Here is a 27,994-nt window from a genome sequence, read left to right as displayed (position 1 = left end):
TAGACAGATTTCTGGATGATGGATGTAAGAATGGGGTTATTAAGGGAGATAAGGTGTGTTGAAGAGTATGCCTAACTTCGAAGGTTGACATCAAGCAGGAAAAACATTATTCCATAACAGAGAGAATTCTGAGGTGAATTCTCAAGCCTGTGCTAATGAAGGAATGTGTCACACACATCCTGTCTTTTAATTCCAAAAGCAGGAAAGAATATGAGGCAATTTGGAGTTTTGCATTCTTGTTAACCACTTGACACAAAAAAAGAGCCATAGAAGTCCTTGAACTGATTTAAAATTTAAAGATGTTCAGTATTGAATTAATAAATAACAATTTTCACTAAATGGGAAGGTCTACAGAGGACCAATACTTTCATCTTCTGTGGGGCTGGGAAGCAGCCTCAAAGTATCAGACAAAAGGTTCTCAGGCTGTTATTCCTAGAAATATTGACTATTTCAGATTGATCTTCATTAATGGAATGTGTTAATAACGGTTCCACTGAGAATAATTGAAATGACATCATCTTTAACATAATAGATCAAGTGTGAGTGTGGGGAGAATATGGAAGGAAGTGTGTTTATCTACCAATAGTTTTAAATTTTTACACTCTTGACCCAAGTAATATGATGTGTTTTGATATGTCAGTATTATTGAAGCTTCTCTTAAGTGTGTAGGCAGTTGCCTTTTAGAAAGACACATTTGTTTGACTAATCATCTGTGATAAAAGGCAGTACGTCTATAGGAGGTTGAGCACCTGCAGACAGTTAGCAATTCAGTTACAGTGCAGGACAGTTCCGATATGCCTACAGGACCATCGAGAAGCCTACGCATTACTACCTTACTTTCAATCCTGTGGAATGCCTTAATATAATTCAGAGCCATATAGAAAGAAAGATTAGTGGTTTCAGTTTTCTTATTATTTACCTCTATTCCTGAGTTCTAAAACTTTTTATTTAATGGGAGAATTTCCCCAGACTCCTTATTAATGTCTATCATTTTCTTGTTTGGCTCTTCATTAGAGTATAGCAATAGAATTTTTCTTTAATCAGTTGATTATTTCATATCACTTTATAGCTTTTTAATTAGTCTAGATTGGTAAGGGCACTGACTCCATAAGAACTGAGTATAACACAAAAAAAGTCATCTTTCCACATATTTGTCAAATTTATAAACCTATAGGAAGGATACAAGTCTGGCATTACTCCTGGCTGTGGGAAATAGGATATGTAGTATTATAGTTAAGAACCAGAGTCTGGAAGATTCCTCTGTAGAACCCTGACTTTACATTTGCCATCATTTGATCTTGGGCAAATTACCTAACCTCTCTGACCTCAGTTCCCTCATCTGTGGAACTTCATGTAGTCGGTGTTAGGATTAAATGAGCTAATGTATGTTTTAGGCTGAATGATACGAAATTATGTTTTTGTAGGATCAAATGGTCAAATTTTGGCAATTCATGTGGTTCTACCTAATAAAATGCTTAGAACAAATACCTGGCACTTGGCGAGCCTCATGCCAATTTGGCTTTACCCTTCACTGCCTCAGAGAAGGTACTAATTTTTTTCCATTGAATAGTTATTTATTCACATATGGATGAGATATGCTTATCTTATGAAATTCAGGAGCACTAAGCAGATGAACCCTGTGTAAGTGCACACGTTTTTCTCTTTATACTCCTAAATCTAGGGTAGGTGTGTTTTCTCCTTGCATCCTTTCTTCCAGCCATGGAAAGATAGGACTGAATCAGATGATCCTAAGGCCCTCCCCAGCACTTAGATGATGTGATTCTAGAATATACTGTCTTTTTGGGCCAAGTTTTAAGAAACTGAAAGTCAAGTGCAATTGTCTCCACATTCACCTGAAACAAGGAGAACCCCACCATAGAACAATTGCCTAAATTAACCAGAGCCATATTCCAACTTCAAGGTGTGAGATGTTTCAAAAAAGTCAGTACTAACAATCACCAGTCTCCCTGGAACCAAAACGGTCACATCCACAAAAATAATTACTGTTAGCCCATGTTTACTTCATATTGATAATAGTTCTTAAAGATACAAAGAATATCTTTTCTTTAATTAGGAAAGTTATATGATGCTTATGTCACTTAAATACTAAAATCACTAAAAATAGCCCATGTGAACATTAAAGACCATCTTCTAATAGGTGACAGTTTTCCAAGTTATGATTTTTTAATATATGTACAGGACAGGCCTAAACCCAAATCAACATCAGTTTCCAGGAACAACACGACTTGAACATTATTGCCTACTTTAGAGAATAGTAATGATAGAATTTCACTGGGAGCCATTTTCAAACTTATAAATTGGTTTTATGAAATGTAAGTTAAAGGATTTTTGGAAGCATTCCCTTTTTTTTTTTTGTAAGCAGTATCTGAAGAAGAGAAAATATAAGTAGATTAGAAAGGAATATGTATACCCAAACTGAGTATTAAAAGACGTCTGGTAGTAATAAATTCTTTGATAACAGAACATCATCTATTGTCTTCTTAAGAAATCACTTCTTCTCAGGTTGTGTATCTTTGTACAAAAGCAATACAGATGAGCTCTGTTTCTGCTTCTGCCTATTGATGCAGAGAAATGATTTGCTTCCAGCTTCCAAAAGATAATTATTTAATTTCAGGTTTGCTTACTTTACAATAGTCTGGTTTCCCCTCACCTTTTATATTCAGGAGTTTCCCTCATTCAATAAACATTAATTCAGTATTTTAGGCATTGTCTACTACTAGTGGAAATGGTGAGAAAAGGAGACATAGTTCCTAACATCAAAAGACCATCCCTGGGATTGGTGGGAGTTAGGAGGCGAGAATAAAGAGTTTTGATGGAGCCTGGGTGGAGATGTGTGCCAGGTGCCGAGGACGCAGAGGCAGACCACATAATTCCACCATGCCTGGCGTGGGCGGGACAAGGGCCGCTGGGGCTGATAGCCACAGAAGGGGAGGAAGCCCTCCCCGAGCTGGCAGCTGACTCCCTCTGACGGTGCAGTAAGCAGCATCCTAGTAGGCAGGGGTGGGGAGGGAGCCAGAGACAGGAGAGCTTGCTTACTGTACGAAGGAATCTGCACTCTATGAATCTGAAAGTTATGGGAACCCAGTGACGGATTTTAGGCAAGTAACTTTGTCAACATTTTTCATTCAAAAATCACTCTGGCTGCACTGCAGAGACTCAATTAGAGGAAGTCCAAACTAGAAGCTCCGCTGGGTGACTAGGAATCTTGAGAGCAGTGCTGGGAGAGCCTGTGCTTGGCAGCCGTGGGACTAGAACATATATGAAAGATTAAAAAGGGTTTGATGGCAGAGTACACGCATATTTTTCTGATTTGTATTTTATTTTTATATTGATTCAATGTGTACAGCTAGGCATTTTCTAACTACTAGTGTTGTGATTTAAAGAAACAAAATTTAAATATAATGAAAATAATTGTCTGAGTTTTAATGCTGCTGAGACCTTCTTAGTATTTACACACTCCACTATAATAATAAATTTGGTTGCTGGAGGTTCTCTTAACAAAGGTATATATACTTGTGTACTATCTTATTTCTGATTAACTTAAATCTCTCATTAATACATGACAGATATCAAGATACTTGAAAAACTTTAAAAAAACTAACTTCCCAGGTGTCATTGACTTCTTTCATCTACATGCATTCAATTCCTTTTCAGTCTACTATAACTTTTTCTGACTCTGTTTTTATGGCCTTTCCCCATGTCCAGTTGTTCCTGCTTATATTTTTCTTGAACTGTTTTTCCTAGGATTTGGGGGTTCTTTCATGGCCCCTGCTCCATCACCCGTGACTCCAGCTCAGAATAACCTGCTACAGCCCAATTTTGAGGTCGCTTTTGGAACAACGCCTTCAACGTCTAGCAGCAGCTCTTTTGATCCATCAGGTAAGGCAGAGGTTTTCGAATATTCTTTTCATTTGTTCTGATTATAAAATAAACCATCTAAGGTCAGTATGATATCAGGAAATATATACATAATATAGAGTGATGAATTGGTTTTAATACTGTTCAATAAATCTGTCATTCAATAACTTAAGTAACTATTTTTCAGTACATTTTGGTAGCTTTAAGAATAACCTTTAATCCCTTTCTGTGTTTCTGTTTTTAATTTTTAGCAGAAATCTAACTTAACATGCATACCATCTGTTTGCATGAGCTTACATGCACATGGTTTAGAGATGATTAATGGAAAATAAGTACTTTGTACTAAATCTTTGTACAGTATCTGAATCTGTGGACACTCCCCCTGCTGTTGCTTATACCCTCTGAAGCTTGCATGGCCCTCAATTTTATGAAGTTGAGACACAAATAGTATTCTTTGCCTGCCTTTAACCTTTCATCCTGCTGTCATTTTGTTTGTATTCTCTTCCATTCTACTCTTCCCATGCTGGGTCCTTACTACAAATTTTCAATTGGTGAGTTTTTGGCAATTAACTGTGTTTCAGAAACACCCTAAATATATCTGCTGCCTGACAATTTGGTTGCTTCTATTGCCAGTGCCTCTAGTTGAATGCTGTTCTTTTTCAATTCAGAATCATTGTATACTAGTATGTATGGTAATATGCATAGTTTTTTTGATAAAAATTAACAACCACAAAATTTTTGACATGGATATTAGCAATAACTTATGCAAATCTTATACATCTGCATTTTAAATAGTCTTTCTGTATTCTAAGAACTAGACAAGTAGTAATTAGTTACATGGTAATCAGGAACCATTAATAATAGCATGATTCCTATTTCTGAAATAATGTTTACTTTAAATATGCCCTTAAAGTTAGAGCCAAAAGTGATTGCTATAATAAGAGGGAAAATTAAAATTCTTACTCCTAAAATATGGGCAACTGTTTTTCAGCTACTTACTGCTAGGTGCTGACCATTAGATCAGGTTTTGTGTTGACTCTGATTTCATAGAAAACTAGGAGATTCAGCCTTCTTTTCTCATCTAAGAATTCTTTTAAAAGTAAGCACTATAGGATTTTAGAGTAAATCATTTAGGCTTTGATAAATCCTACCATTTTTAATTTTTAAAAAAGTGTTTTAGTGATAGTTTTTAATGAGTAACCGTGGCTACCATTTATTGAGTGCCTATACAGGCAAATATTATAATAAAGACATGACATATATTATCTAATTAAATCTTCACAACAAAGCCATATAGTAATAGTACTCTCTCCATTTACTGATGAGGAAATTACAGCTCAGACAGAAACTTTCTCAAAGACACACAGCTAGTGAAGCATGTAGCCAAGTTTGAGCTCAACTCTTACTCCAAAGTCCGTGCTCTTTCCTGTACATTTCACAGATTTTTTTTCATCTTCGTTCATGTTCATTAGTATTTCCACGCTTTATGAGTAGACATCTGTAGAGATGTTCTTTTCAGTGTTATAGTCATAAGTGTGAATTACATTCCTTCTTTCATAAGATCGTGTAGTCATTTGTTTCCATAGTTTTTTAAAAGACAGTTTCCTTTTAATTTTCCACGTGGTCTGTTTTTTTTCAATTATTCTGAGCCTGGTCTATTTGATTTCCAGTGTTTGATGGTCTAGGTGATCTTCTGATGCCAACCATGGCACCAACTGGGCAGCCTGCACCCATCTCGATGGTACCTCCCAGTCCTGCAATGGCAACAAGCAAAGCCCTTGGGAGCGATCTTGACTCATCTCTTGCCAGTTTAGTAGGCAGTGAGTAACATAGTTTTTTTTAACTGAAACATGTGTGATTTTTCCTGTCCTTTCATATGTATTGTTTCTGCACTTGTGGATGAGTGTACTAAGGAGTGGGCAGAAATCCGTAGTGCTTTACTTGGTACAGCTCCTTGGAAGATAAGCCATTCCTATGCCATAGTCCACAAGCAGTAGCCATGCTGTTTTTCATCTAAATTCCCAAAGTCGTAGTTACAGAGCATTTACCACTATGAAGTCAAGTGCATTATGTATAATAAGTTCTTAATTTTTCATTTCATTTAGAAATGAGAATATAAAGTAACTTAAATGCAAGATATTTACTAATTGAGCATCCAGATGAGTTTTAGTTAGGCATTCTTCCAGGCTCTAGAGATAAAATGAGGGAGCAAAACAGGTATAAATTTCTGTTCTTGTGGTGTTCTGAAAGGGCAAAGACAACCATGAAACATCTTCAAATAAATAAATCCTATAGTGTGTTAGGTCACAAGTGCCATGGGGAAAAACAGAACAGGCAAAGAGGGGTGAAGAGCGCTGCAGAGTGGGAGTTAGAATAGTCCTCACTGAGAAGGTGAAATCTGAGCGAAGGTCGGCAGGTAAAGGAATGAGCCATGTGGATATCGGAAGAACAATTGCAGGCTAAGGATACAGCAAGTACAAAGGCGTTGGGGCAAAAAGTAACCTGGCATCTTCAAGGAACATCAAGGAGAGTAGGAGCAAGGTAAGTGAAGGAGGGAGGCCTAGGAGGCGAGGGCAAAGATCGGCCTTTTCTTTCAATTCTGAATTTGATTTTTCATTAAGGTAAATGGGTTTAGCTTTGCAAATACCTTTCATTTTACTCAAAGCTATATCAAAAGTTTAGCATACCATTTATACAGAATTTTTCCTATGCATTATCCTGTGGATGTATTTTTGTTTCCCACTCATTATCCTCAGCCTGGGCATCCATGAAAATGCTTTGATGACACCCGTGGAGAGATTATTTGAGTATTCCTTCCTGCTCTATAATATTATCTCATTGATGGATACTCTGAAGTGGAAACTGCTTTTGCTGGACACTATACCGTACCACCCAGAAATGAAGAGTTTTTACCTCTAGCTGCTGGGAGTGCTGTCGGCACACAGCCCTCAGATGCCAACCCCTGTTGAGAATTATCTCCATTGAAGATGCTGAGCGACTAGAGGAATAGCTAAACAATCTTAATAAAGAACAACAAATTTGAAGCACACTTTTTAGTATCTAAACTTCTACAGAGCTGCAGTAATCAGGACAAATGGTACTGGTATAAAGACAGAAAAATAGACCAATAGAATAGAAAGAAGAGCCCAGAAATAAACGCCACGTAGATTGTTGAACAATTTTCTATGAGGCTGGCAGCACCATTTAGCGTGGAAAAAGACAGTCTTTTCAAAAAATACGCAAGTCTACTGAATGGCCACATGCAAACGGTGGAAGTTGGGTCTCCTCCTTGTACCATCCACAAAAATCAGTTCAATAAATCAAAGACCTAAATATAAGAGATAAAACTATAAAACACGTAGAAAAAAACCTAAGTGTACCTCTTTATGACCTGGGACTAGGCAGTGACTTCTTAGAATACTGAAAATGTAATCAAAGAAAAAAATTAATAAGATTTCATCAAAATTAAAAACTTATTATGAATGCTACCACCAATAAAGTGAAAAAACAACCCACAGAATGAGACAAAATATTTCCTAATCACATCTCATATGATATTTATGTCCATAATGTTAAAGAACTCTTACAATTCAATAATAGAAAGACAAATAACTTAATTTGAAAATTGTCAAAGAGATACACAAATGGCCCGCAAGTGTATGAAAAGATGAACATCATTGCCATCAGGAAAATGTAAGTCAAAACCACAGTGACAGACCACTTCACACCAAACTAGGAGCACTTTAATCAAAAAGAGAGTAGCAAGTATTGGCTAGGCTGTAGGGAAATTAGAACTCTCAGCCATTGTTGGTTGAGAAGTAAAATGATGCAGCTACTTTGGAAACAGTCTTGCAGCTTTTTAAAAGTTAAACATAGACTTGCTGTATGATCCAGCAATTCCACTCCTAGGTGTATACCCAAGAGAAATGAGAGCATATGTCCACATGGCTTGTAGACAAATATTTATTACAACAATTTCGTAATAGCCAAAAAGTGGAAACAACCCAAATGTCCATAAACTGATGAATGGATAAAAATGTGGTATATCCTTAAAATAATTATTCAGCTGTAAAAACAAGTGAAATAACATTACATGCTACAACATAGGTGTACCTTGAAAATATTTTGCTAAGTGAAAGAAACAAAATACACAAAACACTACATAGTATATGATTTTATTTATATGAGATGTCCACAACAGGGAAATCCTTAGAAACAGAAAGATTACTGTTGGTCCAGTGTTTGGAGCAGGAGGGACTGGGAGTGACTGCTAATGGGTATGGGGATTCTTTTTTGGGTGATGAAAAAATTTGGAATTAGAGTATAGTGATGATTCCACAACCTTGTGATCATACCTTTTGCACTGAAATTTACTCTTTAAAACTATGAATTAAATCTGTACATGTATCTTATAGCAGCATTATTCAAAACTGCCAGAAACAACTCAAATATACTTCACTGAGAAAATGTATAAACAAAACTGTTGTAAACTTGCTCAATAGAGTACTACTTGGAAATAAAAAGGAAATGAACTATTGATACACACAATAGCATGCATGAATCTCAAATACGTTACGCTAAGTGAAAGAAGTCAGACACAAAAAGATTAGATGCTGTATTATTACATTTATGTGATTTTTTTGTTTGTTAAGACAAGACTGTAAGGACCAAGAATATATGAGTGATTGCCAGGATTAGGAGTAAGGGTTACAAAAGGCAGCTAGAAAAAATATTTCTGAATAATTAAATTGCTGTGTATGCTGACTGTACTAATGATTACATGAACCCATGTATTTATCAAAATTTATAGAAATGTACCAACCCCCCAAAGAGCCCAATGAACCTCACAAGTTAATACTTCTAACTAAAATATATTCCAAAACTCAAAAACAATTTACATACACACCGTCAATATTCCAACTTATTTTTTTACGCAAATTAACCAGCTGAATGTCAAATTCATATGGAAATTGCAAGGAAGCCAGAATAACCAAAACATCTTGAATTAAAAAGAGTAACTTTGCAAGACTCACACTTCATAATTTCAGAACTTATTATAAAGCTACAGTACTTAAGTTGGATAGTACTACATAGGGATAGAAATATCCATCAATGAAATAAAATGACAGTGTGGAAATAAAACTGTGTATTTTATGGTCAGCTGATTTTCAACAAAGGTGTCAAGACGATTCAATGGGGAAAGAATTGTCTTTTTAACAAACGGTGCTGAGACACCTAGATACTCATAGTCAAAAGGATGAAATTAAACTCTTTACTTACTCCAAAATAACTAATTCAAAATGGATCATAAAACTAAATGTGAGAGGCAAAACTATAAAATTCTTAGAAGAAAATGTATGAGTAAATCTTCATAACCTTGGATTAGGTAATGTTCTTAGATATGATACCAAAAGCACGAAAACAAGCAACAATAGAAAAAAAAAGATAAATAGGACTGCACCACAGTTGGAAACTGTTCTACAAATAATACCATCAAGAAAGTGAAAACAACCAACAGAATGTGAAAAACATATCTGATAAGGGACTTGTATCAAATAAATAAAGAACTTTACAACTCAATAATGAAAAGACAAATAACCCCATTTTAAAGTAGTCAAATGACTTAAATAAACACTTCCACAAAGAAGGTATGGCCAATTTGCACATGAAATGATGTCCAACATCAGCCATCTGTGGAATGCCTATCAAAACCACAATGAGATATCACTTCACAACCATTAGAATGTCTATAATGAAAAAAGGCAGGTAACAACCAATGTCGACGAGGTTTGGGAGAAATTGAAACCCCCTAACATTGCTAATGAGAAGGCAACATTGGGCAGCTACTGCGGAAAGCAGTTCGGTAGTTCCTCACAATGTTAAGCAGTTACCAAGAGGCAGAGAGTGCAAGGTGTGACAGCCTAGAAAGCTCTTCCCCCAGACCTCTGTGCAGCTCTGCACAAGTCTCCCCTTGGCCAGGAGGCCTTGCCCGAGCGTCCTATTTAGTGTGCCTGCCCCACCAGATCCCCCTGACCCTGCTCTTCCTCTTTATTTTTCCACAGACTTTCCGTTTTACCTTTCAGCAGCCTACATAACTTACTTTTTAATTTTTTTTATATACATATATTTTTTATCATCCATCTCACCACATTAGGATGTAAGTTCCTTCAGGACTGGGACTTTTTTTCCCCCTTTGCTGACATAAACCAGGTGCTTAGAACAGTGCCTGGTATGTTGTGTAAGGGCTCAATAAGTACAGGGACTGGCACAAATAATGCCTTTTTTATTAAAAATATTTCATTACAAAATCATAAGCATGTAGTTCAGTAACTTAACAGTGTCACACCCAAGCACACCATATGATATTTTAGGTGAAATGTTCAAATTAAAACTATAAATTATTATACCCATATTATTATCCTACCAACCTCATTCAAGCAAGCGTTACTTCTGCTCGACCTTGTATTTGCTGATGTAAAAAACGGAGATTAGAGCAGGATGATTAAGCCAGTTGTGTCAGAATCTTCCAGACCAACCGCCCTCACATTCATGGGTTCACTAGAAGGACTCAAGGACTCAGCACATATTTGTACTAACAGCTAAGATTTATGACAGCAGCATAGTAAGGGTACACAGCTGGGTCATCAGGAAAAAGACACAGGCAGAGTCTGAAGGAATCCGCTCTCAGACATTTCTCCTTCCCATGAGGGGAAGAGCATACAAAAATGTGGCAACGTGTGCGATGCTTTTGCCCAAGCCTAGCATGTTCCCAAAGTTTCAGTCTCACAGAAGGAAAGCAGGCGTTCAGCATAAACCATGTTGTTTGTATAGTTTAGACATGGTAAGCCACCCTTATCATTAGGAAAAGTTTTATCTCAGTGTAGAGAGAACAACTTACTAGCAAGGTTCCCAGATGCCAGCCACACAGACCTTTCTAAGCTAGCAGCCCCAAGCCTGCTGTGTTTACTCTTTTCTGATCACCAGTTGACAATAAAATGTGATCCTTAAGTATAACGTAAAGTAAAAGAAAATGTTAGATTTGTGAATGTCTTCTAACATAGTTTCTCCTTTGTAAAACTGAATGTAGTCATTCTTAGGCAAAAAATGGACTTTTTCTAGACCTCTGAGTCTTTGATCTTTTAAATGTCATATCATTTAAGCTGAGTATAGAGGCTTAAATTCTTTTTTCTTTTATCCATTTATAGATCTTGGGATTTCTGGCACCACATCCAAAAAGTAAGTGTTTTTTAAACGATCGGGTTTTCTTGTGACAATGTGTTTGTACTTATTTGAGACTATCAAACATTATTCTCATTAAACTAATTATTCTTTTTCAGGCTAGTTAATTCAAAAACTGGTTTTTACTTCATTCTGTTTTTTTGTTTTTGTTTTTGTTATATTTTTACTGAAACGTCCAAACTGTTGGTTCTAGCAATGAAAAGGAATGATCTATTTTATCCTCCAAGACTGTCACAAAGTTACATCTAGAAATATTGGGGAATTGTGGCTTGAATATTTTAATGGCTTTAAATTTTGGATTCATTACAATATTCCTAGCTAACACTGATTTTTAAAAGTCTCATGATGGATCAGTTTTAAGGAAGGACAGTATGAATGTTAAACAATGTACCCCCCTTTTTAGATGCATAGTTCAATGTCTGAAATTGGGATCCATTTTACAATAGAGGGTATCTGACAGTCACGGTAAGGCAGGCTGTAGTCATGACATAGTTATGTGGAACTTTCTGTTGATCTGGAATGTGCCATCATGGATGCATCTTAAATGCAACAAAGTATAGGTATATAGTATTTATGATACAATTATCAGAATTTTTTTTATCACTAGTGAGGAATTCAGTTAAATTTTGTCACATATTTTTCTATTATAAGTGACAGAAAATACCTGTTGTCATTGAGGTCTAAACTCTAAATTTCTTTTGTCAAACGCTTTTAAACTTTTTTTAGATACAAAATGGTAAGACTTCTCTATATGTTTTAACCTGTTCTATTCGTTATAACTGGACTCGAGCAGACTGCTTCTAACCCCAAATAAAAGTATCTTAGTAATAATCACAAGGCATTCTTTTCTGATTAGTGTGCTTTTGGTTTTTTGTTTGCTTTGCATGACTGATTTTTAGGGGAGATCTTCAGTGGAATGCTGGAGAGAAAAAGCTGACTGGTGGAGCCAATTGGCAGCCGAAAGTAGCCCCCGCGACCTGGTCAGCAGGAGTTCCGCCAAGTGCCCCTTTGGTAGGTAGTGCCCAGCGGCCAGGGGAGTGCAGGCAGTTCACGCGTTTCCAGGTGTACACAGCGAAGTGCATTTTGCTTAATTTTGCTACTGACATGGTACTTTTTCATCCACATTGAAGAAATATAAACAGGATACAATATTTACTAAAATGCAAATTTTGACTTTATACTTGATAATGATTATGACCTAGTTTTTAATTTTAATTATTTCAAAATAGTATATGTGCTTCTTGAGATACTAGTTCTATATTAGTATAGTTATGGAAATAATTCTTCAAAAGCATTTAATATGATTGGTCATTATCTATATTTTATCACATCTTGCTCAGATTTCCTGATTGTCTTAATGAGTATTAGAAACTTTTTTCTTACTAGAAAGATTGGACAGTTTTCTATTGTGTAAGTGAACTTTTGTTTTAAAATGTTATTAATTCTGCTCACCATTTTTAAAATTGAAACTACTAACACCATTTTCTATAAAATTTAAATATGTTTTATTTCTGTATATTAAATTTCTATTAATATGTTATTACCACCATTCACTCTGTGAAATAGCATATCACTGGTAATAAAGACTAATTACCAGTATTATTTTGTGAAATTTGCTACCATAAAAAGGATGTTATCAACAAAGCAAAACTTACTGTTTTCCAATATATGCCCCATACTTAGCAATATGAGGCTAGTCACTGTTTCCCAAGTTCACTGATAACTGTTCACCTTTACTTACCACCTTCACCTGTTTGTATCACACTCATGCCAAAGGCTTTCGTGATACCATACTCTCCTTGTTGCCTGAATTAATCGTAACAGTCAGCCACCAGCCCCAGCCCAACAAATATGCATGGATGCAAATTAATATAAGTAGAATATAAACATTTTAGATAGGCTCTATTAAAACTATTGTGTTTCAGGAAGTAATTTAAATATCTGAGTTTTGGAATTTAGAACATACTGTCTTATAAATAATTTTATGAATAGTAATGTTTTTATATATAAGCAGTTTTATAAATAAAAATAAGTTCAAATCAATCTGACAAATGCCTTTTGAACCTAAATTTACCACTAAACCAAACTAACAGTATTCATTGAATTACAATTTATACCATAGCTTCTATAGGAAAATGCATTCTGTTCTCAAAACTCATTTCCTTTTTAACACCCCTGCTGGTGGTGTTAGTGAGAGGAAATTCAAGGACCGATATTCTCTGCCTTTGGTGAGTCCAAAGTCTGAAAGAACTTAATTTTAAGAAGTGATTTCTAAAAAAATAACAGTGGGAAAATTACCTATTGAATCTATGTATTTCTCTCTTTAAATCTTTCTTTGCATTATTTTAAAGCAGTGCTTAAGAGGACCATTTTTGTATTTAGCAGGAAAATAAAGAGTTCTGTTTTAATTTTTACAAAGGATACTTTGTAGAAAACTAAATTTCTCTTTTATACTGATCCAAGACTAAGATGACCATTTCATTTATTGTACAAACTAGGATTCATCTGTGGGTAAAAGAGAACATAATAGTTACCCTGGGACCCTGAGCATTTACCTGTGGCTGGTGGCTCAGATAGATGCTGAGACCATAAGCACCCAACGTTCTAAGCACAGGGGGCTGCACTCCTAAGATACAAAAGTATTTGAGAGCCACTCTCTTGTTGGAGGTAGAGGGAGTGCAATTCAATAAATGTATAAAACCCCTAATGAAAAAAAAAAAAAGCTTCTTTATAACTGATCTTAAAAATCTATTAATACTACATATTCACATTAAATCTTACAATTTATATTATCATTAGCAAATTAAAGGAACTAATTTTTCTATTCCTTTCTATGCAAAGTTAAAGAGGACTTGTACTCCTGAGAAGTTTATACTTGGATGATGTTGCCCTTATCAGCAGGATCAAGTTTTTTAATTGTTTTGTTTTGTTTTGTTTTTAGCAAGTCTGTTTCAGAACGGTCAAGGTGATAGCAGAGTCTAAGATGGAGTGAAGGGTAGTGGAGAGAGGGCGGGGAGACAACCCATACCTGGTGGGTCAGCCATAGATGCCATAGATTAAAAAATGCTTGAAAGCCTGAGGTGAGAGTGAAAGAAGAGAGAAAGAAAACTCTGGTAGAACCCACACAACTATGGATCATTGTGGATGAAGTCACCAAGACAGTGTTTTGCCCAGGTTTCTATGTGGAAGCGTTTGCTAAATAATGAGGCCATTAACCAAGAAGGGGAATAAGAGAGAAGTACTTTAAAAATAGTATTAGGTTGGAGACCTTCCTTGGCCATCATTTCCCATGAGGTCAAGATTTTAACCATACAAGGTTAAGAATTCATCAAATACTTAATCAACAACAGTTTTTGCTTCTTTGGAGGAGGAAGGCGGCCAATTATCTGGTTGGCAGGCACCATCACTGAGACTGAAATGAATATTCTCATTTTTTTTAAACCTCAAAACTCTTTATGTTTGTTTATGAAGCAAAAAACTTTAAATTGTTAGTAAACTCCAGAAAGTTAAAAATAGTGGGCTTGAACCTCAAGTAAAGTAGCCACAGCAGCTCTGGAAAGAGAAATTAGAGCAGAAATAATTTATTGCAAGGGCAGAGTTACATGTAGTTCTATTTCTTTTGTTTACTTTCCTTAACATCCAGGCAGCGATATAAAGGCTCTTATATGCAGAGAGACTGTGTCTTTATTAACTCACACTTAGTCTTATTTGTAGTCTATGTAAATTCACTACTATTTACTTCATTTACTTCAAAGCTCTTCTTCCTTAATAAAGCTCTGGCTCTGCTTTTACCTCAGAAACCACTCCAAGGGCCTCTGGCTTCTCTCTACCCAGGCCTCTCATAAAACCTCTCTTCCATTTTTCTATTCCTTGAAATATGTTTGAGTTTCTTTTTTCTAATACTGTTCAAACAGAAGAAGAGAGACAGCCAAGGCTTATGCTTCAGAAGCAGCAAAGCAATGGTTCCAAATTTTCCTGGTAATCTGCAGCTGTTTACCTTTGAGTAGGACGTGGAGGGGCAGAAGTGGGGGGTGAGAATTCTTCCACTGCCTTTTAAAGTTTTTATCTATAGATTGGAGAAAACGTTGCTGTTCCAAACTTGTTCTGAATTTACCTCAATTACTGCAGATACACCTATAAAAAATTTTCAGATCAGAGAATCCAAGTTAGATCTAACAACCTTAGCAAAACTTGAATATTTGAAATATGTCTGCTGGCAGGGCTCTGTCCTTGAGGCCACGAAGAGCCCCATGTTTCCAGAGCTACTTAGACATAGTCCTATTCCCTCATGCACAACAGACCTGTCAAGTTTCCATCATGCAAACTGAGAAGATACTTGCAATTCAGAAACATGTACATTTTGCAGGAGGTCACAGAGTCTGCAATTCTCTCCCTAAAAACAACTAATCTTTATATGCCTATGGCTAAAATATTCAGTTGAGTATTGAAAAAGAAAACAATTTAAAAACCTTAGGATAAATAATATGCGGAGAGTAAATTATTGAGTTAACCTACCATTTGAGCAAAATAACACATTTAGACTCTCTTGAAATTATTTGACCCATTTATTTGATCAGGAATGTTTGCAAGCTCATTTTATTTTGATAACTAATAAAAACCTTTTTTTCTTTTTATTGTCTTAAGCCCCAACAATATAATTCTGGTAAATAATATTATTATTATTTATAATTCTGATAAATTACACAATTCCAGTAAATTATATAATTCTGTGTCTGGTGAATAGCTTACCATCTTACCTGTTGAAATGATTAGTAAGGAGTGAATCTGCCCTGGCCAGGTAGCTCAGTCGGTTTGAGTGTCATCCTGATAGGCCAAGTTTGAGGGTCTGATCTCCAGTCAAGGCACATACAGAAATCAAGCAACGGATGCATAAATAAATGGAACAACTAACCGATGTTTCTCTCTCTCTCTCTCTCTCAATATCTATTTCTTGCGCCCCTTCTTCCCCCTTCCTCTCTCTCTAAGAAGCAATAATTTAAAAAAAAGAGCAAATGTGAAATATAATATTCATAGCGAGGTGGAAAACAACTTTTCCTCTACCCTTCTGAGTTCTGGTCTGCGATTCTTGTAATAAAAGACAGGTTAACAAGAGAAAAACAGGGGTGGGGGAGGTGTTACATTTTATTTATTTATTTTTAGAGAGGAGAAGGGAGGAGAAAGAGAGAGAGAGAAACATCAATGTGTGGTTGCATCTTGCACGCCTGGTACTGGGGACATGGACTTCAACCCAGGCATGTGCCCTACACTGGGAATTGAACCAATGACCTTTTGCTTTGCAGGCCAGCACTCAACCCACCAGCAAGGGCAGAAAAACAGGTTATTAACCTGTATACTTTATGTATACATGAGCAATACCCAGGAAAAAGTTAGTAATTCTCTGAGGTGACCTAAGCCACTGGCTTAAATGCCATTTTCAGCTAAAGACAAAGAAAGAAAGGTGTGGAATGACCAGTTATGGGGAGGTTACCAGGAAAAGCAGGGTAAACAAAGCTAAGATTTGTTGTGCAGATTTAAGTCAGCGCCTTCTCCATTAATAAGATTCTCTTGTGACATAGTCATCCTTCTCTCCCTTTTAGGTAAGGGAGAAACCTTAAGAATGGACATTTCCTTTATAAATGTAAATACTCCTTATAAAAGTTTAACTTCTACTCTGTTTTCAGAGCTTCCCTGCATCTGCTGTTTCTCAAAATAATCCTTGTGCCAAAGAGACATATTTAAGTATGACATATTCTGCTACCCTTCAGTATTTTCTTCCTTTTTAAGAAATTTTTGAAAGAAAATTCTCTTAGCATTAAAGTCACCATTTTTGCCTTAGCCTATGTAACTCAGTTGGTGTGTCATCCTGTACACCAAAAGGTTATGGGTTAAATTCCTCGTCAGGGTACATACCTAGGTCGTGGGTTCAATCTCCTGTTGGGGCGTGTATGGGAGGCAGCCAATCAATGTTTCTCTCTCACATCAATCTTTTTCTCTCTCTCTCTAAAAGCAATAAAAAAAGTCCCTGGATGAAAATAAAATTTTTTTAAATCACCATTTTTAAAATTTTAAGGTGTGAAATTCAGTGATTTTCAGTATATTCATGATGTAAAATTATCACCAATATCTGATTTCAGAGTCCCAATAAAAAATGTGCTCCTTCCCAATTTCCCCCTCTCCCTATATCCAGGCATCCATTGATTTACTCTTTCCTATGGATTTGCATATTCTAGGTTGTGTATAAATAGAATCATATAATATGGAGCCTTTTGTGCCTGGTTGCTTTCACTTAGCGGACTGTTCATATCATAGCATGTATCAGTATCATTCAGTATTATGGCTGAATATTCCATTGTTTGGATTTAGCACATTCTCCATCAACTGATGGACATTTGGGATATATCCACTTTTTGGCTATTATGAACTATACTCCTATTATATGTATACAAGGTTCTGTGTGAATACATGTCCTTGGGTATATACCTAGCAATGGAATTGCTGGCTTATGTGTGACCATTAAACTTTTTGAGAACTGCCCAACTTTCCCACAGCAGTTGCCTCATTATACATTCCCACCAGCAGTGCATAGGGTTTCAATTGTTATTTTGATATGCATTTCCCTAATAACTAATGATGTTGAGCATCCTTTCATGTGCTTATGGCCATTTGTATGTTTTTCTTTTTCTTTTTTTTTTTTTTTTTTGAGAAATGTCTGTTCAAATCCTTTGCCCATTTTATAATTGGGTTGCCTTTTTATTGTCAAGTTCTAAAAGATCTTTAATCTGGATACTAGATGCTGATCATATATATCATTTGCAAATATTTTTTCCCATTCTGTGGTGGGGTTTTTTTATTTTATTGATCATTTTCTTTGACACAAAATTTTTAATTGTGATAAACTTCAATTTATCTATTTTTGTTGTTGCTTGTGCTTTGATGTCATATTTAAGAAACTCTTACCTGATCCAAGTTCTTAAATATTTACACCTATGTTTCTTTCTAAGAGTTGTGTAATTTTATCTCTTACATTAGATGTTTGGCTTCTTTTAGACTCATTTTTATATATGGTTTGAGATAAGGGTCCAAATCCACTGTTTTGCATATGGAAATCCAGTTATCCCAGAACCATTTATTGAAAAGACTTCTTTATTTATTCATCTTGGCATCCTTGTCAAAAATCAATCAACCATAGACATATGGGATTATTTTCAAATTCTTTATTCTGTTCTCCTTTTGTTAGTACCACAGTGTTTTGATTAATGTAGCTTCACAGTAAGTCTTAAAACCAGGAAGTGTGAGTCTCCAAACTTGTTCTTTTTCAAGATTGCTTAAGCTATTCTGAGTCCCTTGTACTCCCGTTTGAATTTTACATTCAGATTGTTCTTTTTTCCAAAAGACACAATCAAAATTTTGATAAGGATTGCACTGAATCTGTAAAGGAATTTAGGAAGTATTGCCATCTTAACAATATTAAAATCCAGTCCACAAACACAGAATACCTTTCTATTTATCTAAGTCTTCTTTAATTTCTTTCAACAATGTTTTATAGTTTTCAGTGTACAAGTCTTGTACTTCTCAGTAAATTTCTGTACAAGTATTTTATTATTTTTAACACTATTAAAATGAAATTGTTTTTGTAATTGCATATTTTGATTGTTCATTGCTAGTGTACAAGGAAACATTGATTTTTGTATGTTGATTTTATATACTACAACTATGTAAAATTTGTTTATGAACTATGATTTTTTTGTGTGTATGGATTCCTTAGGACTTTCTATCTATAAGATCATGTCATCTACAAATACAGTTTTATTTCTTCCTTCCTTTTTCTTTCTTACTTATGTTTTATTCCCATCCTATCCCCTCCCTTTTGGCAATCATCAGTTTGGTCTCTACATCTATGGGTCTGTTTCTGTTTTGTTTTGTTTTGTTTTTTCACATTTCACATATAAATGAAACTATATGGTATTTGTTTTTCTCTATCTTTTTCACTTAGCGTAATGCCCTCTAAATCCATCCATGCTGTCACAAATGGCAAGATTGCATTCCATTTTATTGCTGATTAGTATGTCTATATGTAGATATAGAGAGAGATGTATAGATCACATACATATCACATGTTTTTTATACATTTATCTGTTGATGGACATCTAGGTTACTTCTATATCTTGGCTATAGCTAGTAAATTTGCATTGAACATAGGGGTAAATATATCTTTGCAAACTAGTGTTTTGGTTTCTTCAGATAAATACCCAGAAGTAGAATTGCTGGACCACATGGCAGCTTTATTTTAAATTTTTTAAGGAATCTCCATACTGTTTTCCTTAGTGGTTGCACCAATTTACAATCCCACCAACAGTGCATGAGAGTTCCCTTTTTTACACACCATCACCAATCCTTGTTGTTTGTTGATTTATTAATGATAGCCATTCTGACAGGTGTGTGTGAGATGATATGTCATTGTGGTTTTAATTTGCACTTCCCTGATGATTACTAATGTTGAGCATCTTTGTATACATCTATTGACCATTTGTATGTACTCTTTAAAGGAATGTCTGTTCATGTCTTCTGCCCATTTTTTACTTGAATTGTTTGGGTTGTTTTTTGTTTTTGTTTTTGTTTTTGTTTTTTGGTGTTGAGTTGTATGGGTTGTTTATAAATTTTGGCTATTAAAACTTTATTAGATGTATCATTGGCAAATATGTTCTCCCATTTGGTAGCTTGTCTCCATTTTGTTGATGTTTTCCTTCACTGTGCCAAAACTTTTAGTTTGATGTAGTCCCACTTGGTATTTTTTCTTTCCCAAGGAGACAAATCCAAAATGATATTGCTAAAAGCAATGTCAAAGACTTCACTGCCTATATTTTCTTCTATGAGTTTTATGGTTTCAGGTCTTATATTTAAATTTTTAGTCCATTTTGTGTTTATTTTTTTATATGGTATAAGACAGTAGCCCAATTTCATTTTTTTTGTATGTATCTGTCCTGTTTTCCCAACACCCCTTATTGAAGAGACTGTCTTTATCCCATTGTATCCTTGCCTCCCTTGCCATAGATTAATTGACCATATAAGCATATTTCTTCCTTCCTTACCTGGATGCTATTTATTTCTTTTCCTTACCTTATTGCCAACTTTTAATTTCTTCTATTTTCTCTTTTGTTTTTCTCTTCTATATTTAATTTATCTCCAATCTAATATTTATTATTTACTTCCTTTGCTTATTTTGGGTTTAGATTGTTGTTCTTTTTTGAGATCTTTCTCTTGCACATGGGCTATATGTTTGTATGTCTCATAATTTTTTGTTGAAACTTGGAAATTTTGAATATTATAATGTGGAAACTTAAAATCAGATTCTACCTCTCCCCCAAAGGTTTATTTTTGTTACTTTTTCAGTTTTTTGTTTGTTTGTTTGTTTGTTTGTTTGTTTAGTGACCATTCCAAACTAATTCTGTAGTCTGTGTTCTTTGTCAAATGTGACCATCGAAGTCTGTATTTCTTTATCCAAGTGGTCGGCTAATCATTAGGTAGATATTACTTAAACTTCTGGAATGTAAACTATCTCTCAGCTTTTGTAGAGGAGCTCTGAGTACATGTTGCAGCACGTCTTCAAACTCAACCAGGCAGTCGGCAGCTGCCTCAGTGATCACTTACTGCTCAAAGCCTCAGGGTCAGCCAGAGGCCTTCCTGTCTTTCCTGAGCACGTGCACAGGCCAGGCCATGTGCGTGGCCTAAATTCCCAGGAGTATGTCTGAGCTTTGCAAACCCTAAATCCTCAAAGCAGTTTATTCTCCAGCCTTTCCTCCCAAGCTTTTTGTTTAGTTTACTATTTGCTGTTATCCACTGCCTCAAAGAGAGACAACTGAAACATTGGCCTGTAAAGATTTTCCACAAGTGGCTTCAGGTAACAGCTTTATCATTAGGTGCATTCCCAGTTTGGCAAGAAAAAGAGAGAATGTTGAGCCAATCTTTCCAGTGAGCCATCCAGACAAGACAAATAAAATAGTTAAATATATTCTGCTCCCTCTGGTACTATTAGGCTAGTTCAAGACTACAACTGAACTATAAAACAGTGGGTGGAACCAGGATAAGTTAAATGCCTCAAATTTACTATTATCAAGATTCAGCTGATATCCTTGAATAAGTACTTGCTAGGTTATTCAGTTTCCAGAGTTCCAAAAATAGTTGATTATGAGTTTTTGCCTGTTTTGCCATTATTTTTGTGGTGGTGCTGGGCTTTTTAACTTCCTTCATCATTTTTGCAGACATCATTGTCACTGTAATATTTTCTTTTTTAAGTAGAATTTTGCTTTAATGGTTAACTTAAATTTAGTGCATTTGCACTATGGTTAACTTTAAACATAAGAGAAATACTAGGGTGTTTGGGTCTATGACTGAAAACTATTAGACCTGTACCTGAAATGGGGTATGTATGTGCAGTCTTTTAAATGCTTCCTGAAACTGAGAATTTTGATCATTGTGCAAATGTACAACAGTCAAAAGTCAGAGAGGAACAAGTATAACACAAAAAGGAATAATTTAAAAATTGGGGAAATGGAAACTAAGCATTGAAAATGTAAATGTAAACGCATTCCCCATATGTTTAACCCCAATATCTGTCAGAGAATATAATGATAGGAAAAGACAAGCTAGAGAGGAGGCAGAAAGAACACCCAATGCAGTAAGCAATCAGCTAGCCAACAAGCCCAAATAGCGTTACAATAGCGAACCTCAGTTTAGTAACTGTGTTCCTATAATTGTCATGGTGCCAGAGCCATTTTTAAAATTTAGAACTGAAATTTGAAAATTCTTTACATAGCTACATAAAGGGCATGCATTTTTAAATTATATTCTGACATTTTAAGTCAAATTATGTTGGTTCTTTTCTCTTGTTATTATTGTGTGTGTATGTTGTTTTGTGGTTTTTATGGTAGCAAGGAGCTGTACCTCCAAGCAGTTCGGTTCCTCCCGTTGCTGGGGCCCCATCTGTTGGACAGCCAGGAGCAGGATTTGGAATGGTGAGTGACACCCTGTGCTAAAAACTGTAACTCACATTTCTAAGGCCTTTGCCAAATCCCAGGTTAAAAAATACTGATATAGAATATAGTTCTTCGCAAAATGCACTAAAATGAAACTTAAAAAGTTAAGTCATCTGCTTTAGATGTTAGTAGCCTACGCATGACAAGATAAAGTCACACATAAAGTACTTAAAATTATTTCTATCAAAATAATTTCTGTAGGCCCTGGCCAGGTGGCTTAGTTGATTGGAGTGTTGTCTCATACATTAAAAGGCCATGGGTCCGATCCCCAGTCAGGGCACCTACCTAGGTTGCTTGTTCAATCCCTGGTCAGGGCACGTAAGGAAGGCAACCGATCAATGTTCCTCTCGCACATCGATGTCTCTCTCTCTTGCTGTCTCTTTCATTATCTCCCTCCCTCCACCCCTCTCCCTTCCTCTCTCTCTAAAATCAATAAAAACATATCCTCAGGTGAGGATTTAAAAATAATAATAGTTTCTATAGTACATTGTTATGTTATTTTTGGAGTAGTTTTACCAAGTATATTCTAAGCTCACTCAAAACCAACTTTTAATCACTATAGTAGAACGTTTTGCCTATCATTTTTATCACTATAAAATTTTAGAGCCATCTTCCATAAAGAAATGAGTTTTTATCTCTTCAGGAATTATGCTTACAGGAGACAAATAAACAACAACGAAGCCTGTCTGGGACAAGGACGCTATGTGGCCAGCCAGGCTTCTGCTGCACCTCAGTGACTCTCTACCATCTGCCAGCTTCACAGCACCCATCATTCAAAATTACAAATTATACTTTCTCATGGACTTGGAGTCTTCAAGATTTTCAGAAATATGTTAAAGACATAAATGTCAGGGCATTACTGTAGTGGATTCCACTGATGCTGTGAACCACTCTTCCTTTTCAGCCTCCTGCTGGGGCGGGCATGCCCATGGTGCCTCAGCAGCCGGTCATGTTCGCACAGCCCATGATGAGGCCGCCCTTTGGAGCCGCGGCGGGACCTGGCACACAGGTCAGTTTAAATGTCCGCAAAATAATGACATCCATTTATAAGTATAAAGCCATCACATGGAAAACCATTGACAATGTTTTCATATAATATAACCCTCATATCTGTTGCTTCAGAAGTAATAAAGTACGGTTTAGAGGAAAATAATAGAAATAACTACCTGAAGTCCTTCCCTTCTTCTCCTACTTAATTCAGAATGGTTCCTGAGGATAATCAGGCCTTTAAAGTATGCATGTATTCCAGAAAAATGAGTACTTCCGATCCATAGTTCTATTTATGTTCCCAGAGTTAGCCAAGCTCAAGGTTAGGGACATAGCCCGCCAAGACTTGTAACACTGACTTCAATGAGTTTGCCAAACTGCAAAGTCTAAGGGTGCATTCCCTGTAAGACCTCACTTCAGACACCAGCCACAAGTTTGAGAGTCCTGTGGGTCACCTTCATTACAGGTCAGCTGCCTACAAACTTGAGGGTCCCCAGAACCACCCTCAAATTATTTCCTAGTATGACTAAAAGAACTTGGGAAAGTACTAAATTTACAATTAGTTTTATTATAGTGAAAGGATACCAATTAGATCCAGCCCAAAGAAGAGATACAGAGGGTGAATTCTGGAAGGTTTTTAAGCATGAAGTTTCTCTGTCCTCAGGGATGCGTTACCCAGCTGGCATTAATGTGTGGCAATATACATGCAATATTGCCAACCTAGGAAGCTCACCTGAGCCTCAGTTTGCAGAGTTTTTGTTGACGTTTCATTATATAGGAATGATTGAGTGAGGAATTGACACCATCTTAATCTACCCCCCTCCCCGCTTCCTAAAGTTCAGAATGATATGTGGCCCGAAGACCCAACTCTCAAATCACATGGTTGGTTTTTCTGTCATGGCTGGTCCCCACTCTGAGTCATCTTGTTAGCATCAACTCTCAGGTGTACTTTCAAGAATCCAACCTTAATAATGAAGACATTCCTGTCACTTGGGAAATTCCAAGAGTTTAGAGGTTACCTACCATGATCCAGAACAAAGTGCAAACCTCTCTTTTGGTGAGGCCAAATTTCTTATTACACATTGTGCTACACCTTCATTAATAAAGGTGCTAAAATACATGCACTTTGTAGAACTGTTTTTGCTCTTAACAGTGATAGTCATGATGATGAGTCACCTTTCTTGATTCCACTTATAAAGTTCTTGGGGGAGGTATAGTATGTAGAACCGAAGAGGTTTTCACCATGAGAAACTGACTTAGAGACAGAGCACAAAGTTCCAATTTTCCTAGCACCTTGCTGAGCAAACCAAAACAGATAAATATATTTTAACAATATTAATAAGTGATTTTACTTCTATATTTTTAACTTACCAGTTGGGTATTTTTACTGTCTTATCTGTAGAATTCCTACTGTGAACTTTCTGAGTATACATTGATCCCCTTTGCTTCCTTGAAGCATCTCTAAAGCTATTTTCTGCTTGTTCCCAAAATTTGCTTTCAACTTTTTTACTTTAATCCTTCAAAAGCCACCATTACCAGGGGAGAGAGTGGTAGGTCCTCAAAGAGATAAATTTAAGTGTGAGAAACCCTGGCCTTCAATGCCATATCCAAAAAGCACCGTCTTCATGAGAAATGTTTTAGTCTTCTCTGAGACTAATAAACCCTTCCTAGAGTTGTTTTGGGGGAGACTGAGGAAGGTTTTGGGGTAATAGTGGAGTTATATTTAGTCTAGAAAATTTTAAATTATGAGAAGGATCTCATTTTCAGGAGTGTTACCTTGATGGTTAAATATATCCATGATTATTTACCACCTTTTTGAAAAAAGGAAGGATGTTTCTATTTTTATGAATTTAGAAGAATGTTACTAAGATTTTTTTAAATCTTACTGTATTTGGTGTGCTGAGACCTTACAAATAAATTAATACAACTTCATTATTTAAGACAGTTGTTTTCTTGCATAATAGCAGTGTTACATAGTATCAATTTATTTACTTATTCAAAGAATAAGCTTGAAATAGATGATATTGAATAAACAGTGCTTTAATCATTTAATCCAATGTATAGTAATTTAGGAAATGGTATGCCAATTTTTAGATTGTATATCCTTTATCAGAGATGAAGTGCAGGTTATTATACTAGATAATAAAATGAACATGACTGTAGCTTCAGAAAACAAAAGAACTTTTCATCATTATTGTGATGCCTGGGCAATTCCGTTATTCCTCGGTTGGCATCATGATGTTGTTATCATCTCACCTAATTATTAATTATGGATCAGTCCTTGAGTTCCTTATCTTCCAGACAACTTCACCCCTTTTACTTACTTTTTCCTGATCTTCCTGTGAGGTATGAATCAAGATTTTTAAGTGGAAATTTGAATGATAGATTCTGCAGTCAGTTGCTAGTTTCTGGACGTAGCAATGAATCTGAAAATCCTTACTTCTGGAGCTCTGTTTACTGAACCAATAAAAACATACATTCCTGCCCCACAATCCCAGATTTCTGAGATTTCCATCATATTATGAGCATAGGAGATTAATTAGACTCAAAAATACATGTCGATTATTACTCTACATAGATTACATGCCCTTTTTCAAGGACTTGTACCCTAACTAAGTCCTGCAAAAGCCTGCTCCCAGAACTTATTTCTATAACGCAATTAAATAATTTAGGTATCAATTAAACAGAAACGAAGTAAATTAGTTCTTTGCTGCTTTTGCTGCAAGCTCAGTATGATTACTTCCCACAGTATGTAATAGTCTTTTCTGCAAGCTGGACAGGCAGCATTGAAATTTAGTGACATTCATAACTAGAAAACTGTTTGCTCATTTGAAACAAACAGTGCCCCAAACTTGACTGGTTTTCACTTAAAACACTTTATATGAGATCCTAGTATATTTAGCTAATAATTTTAAGTAATCTCTTATGTGGTTTTCTACAAACTGTTAATTTTCCATTTTTCCTTCAAATTCACTCTCACTATAAAAGTAGTCATGCAATCCCTTTCTTAGTGTGGTGGTACTATTAACCGAAAATCAAAATGCTTTTGTATAGAGAAATCGATTGTTTTGTTTTTACTGTATATTCATAATATCTTCATGTAACTAGTTTTTCACATCTTCTCTAACTCATATCCATATTGTTCTACCAGAGTCCTCAAATTCTCCTTTGGCTACATCTGATGTGAAAGAATTTCAAGAAAGCCAAATATCATTTGAAATGTATTTTACAAATCCAAAATTAAACACAACACTGTGACTAAGTAGAACAAAGTAGATTTTGTAAACCCTTAGCCATCTAATCTTCTGCATGTTTGTTTTCTGTGATACGTGCTCTGCCTAATGCTTATCTATCTCTCTTGTTTGCTTTCTATTTCTGCTCTCTTGGGCTGGCTTTTCCCCATTAGCTTTCTCCAAGCCCTACACCTGCCACTCAGAGTCCCAAGAAACCTCCAGCAAAGGACCCATTAGCGGATCTTAACATCAAGGATTTCTTGTAAACAATTTAAGGTATCTAATATTGAGCTTTTCCTGTGGGCTTGTAATAATTACCTATGCCATGCTTAGCTGTTTCACGTATGGTATTTGTACTTCTGTGTTTTTAATACATGCATATAATAATAATTTGAGTGTTTATATTTTTAAATCAATACTATAAACTATTAATGAATTATCAATTATTTTTTAAAATCTTACTTAATTTGTAAAACCAATAGGAAGACAAATCTCCAAATTTTCCTTAGACTGGAAAACATAGATATTATATGGATTAAGCAAAAAGTTGTTCAAGTTACTTGGCAAATTGTGACTGGAATGTATAGAAAGATAACATTTATAATGTTGCATTTGAAAATCAACCTAAGAGTATATTTAGCTACATATTATATTTTTATTTTGTTTAGCCATTCTTGCCTTATCAAATAAAACAGATTATTACCCTTTGCTTTTCTATATTCAAGCAGAATTTTAAATTTTCTAGTTTAAAATCCTAATATAATTTACAAAATGATTAATAGTACATTTACGAGAGGCACCTGATGAAATAAAAAGTTTGCCATTGACCCCAGCACCCCATGCAGTGAGTAGGTTCTCAGCAGACACTTTGGGAAGCGTGGATGAACAGTAATAAGGCCGCCTTTCATTTATACGGTACTTTTCCTATTCACTTCACAGTCACTTCACAGTCATTAGTTCTTTAATCTTCTCTGTAGAAGATCAGGTTCCGTGACATAAACTAGCCAGAGGCTTCAGTCTCCATTTCACAGCTAAAGGAGCTGATGCTTGGCATCACATGATTAGCCCACGGTCACACTGGAAGAGTGGAGTGTTGGAGCTTTAGTCCACTGTCCAGTGTTATTTTTATTGCACTTCTCTACCTGTGTATTTTTAAACTTTCTCTAATGCCCACTGAGATTTTTTGAATTTCTGCTTTATGATTTTTTTTCTTATAAAAGTTTAATAATTTGTCATTTTAAGACCTTAACGTCTAAGCCAAGAATTTCTCTTGTGCCTAACTTTTATATTCCACTTCGGGTTGGACTGGACTGATATAGGCATAAGTGAGACAATGAGCACTTACATCAGCAACTGTTTCAAGAGTGACCAAGGACACTACACAGAGCAGCGTTTTATCTGCCTCTTATTCAGTAAACATTGCTCCCATCATATGTCAAGAATGCTGATAAATACCCAAATCAGAGATCCTTGAGACAGTTCCTACCTTCAGAGATTCATAGTCAAGAGGGAGGCATACACTGAATATTTTGTGAAGAAGCGTTACTCACCAGGCTAAGCCGTAAAACACCAGGAAAGGTTTCTTGGCAGGTGACTGGCTAAGCATGGATTAGCCAAGGAGAT

At 35.7% G+C, this 27,994-nt stretch overlaps 1 protein-coding gene across 1 annotated transcript in view; it reads left to right on the top strand.

Moving 5' to 3' along the window:
* SNAP91 (synaptosome associated protein 91) overlaps positions 1 to 27,994 on the top strand; it is a 136,817-nt gene that overhangs the window by 106,980 nt on the left and 1,843 nt on the right. Inside the window, exons 23-29 of the mRNA XM_054569671.1 lie at positions 3,766 to 3,900; positions 5,550 to 5,699; positions 11,085 to 11,115; positions 12,018 to 12,129; positions 22,047 to 22,130; positions 23,056 to 23,160; positions 26,545 to 26,647. Coding sequence (XP_054425646.1) covers positions 3,766 to 3,900; positions 5,550 to 5,699; positions 11,085 to 11,115; positions 12,018 to 12,129; positions 22,047 to 22,130; positions 23,056 to 23,160; positions 26,545 to 26,637 — 710 coding nt within the window. The 3' untranslated portion in view covers positions 26,638 to 26,647. The remainder of the gene's footprint in view (positions 1 to 3,765; positions 3,901 to 5,549; positions 5,700 to 11,084; positions 11,116 to 12,017; positions 12,130 to 22,046; positions 22,131 to 23,055; positions 23,161 to 26,544; positions 26,648 to 27,994) is intronic.

This window comes from Pteronotus mesoamericanus, unplaced genomic scaffold (genome assembly GCF_021234165.1).
Source record: "Pteronotus mesoamericanus isolate MK-2021 breed Mesoamerican mustached bat unplaced genomic scaffold, CSHL_Meso_final contig_20, whole genome shotgun sequence".
Lineage (NCBI taxonomy): Eukaryota > Metazoa > Chordata > Mammalia > Chiroptera > Mormoopidae > Pteronotus > Pteronotus mesoamericanus.
The sequence above is the reverse complement of the archived record's forward strand: the minus strand, read 5'-3'. Positions and strand labels throughout refer to the sequence as shown.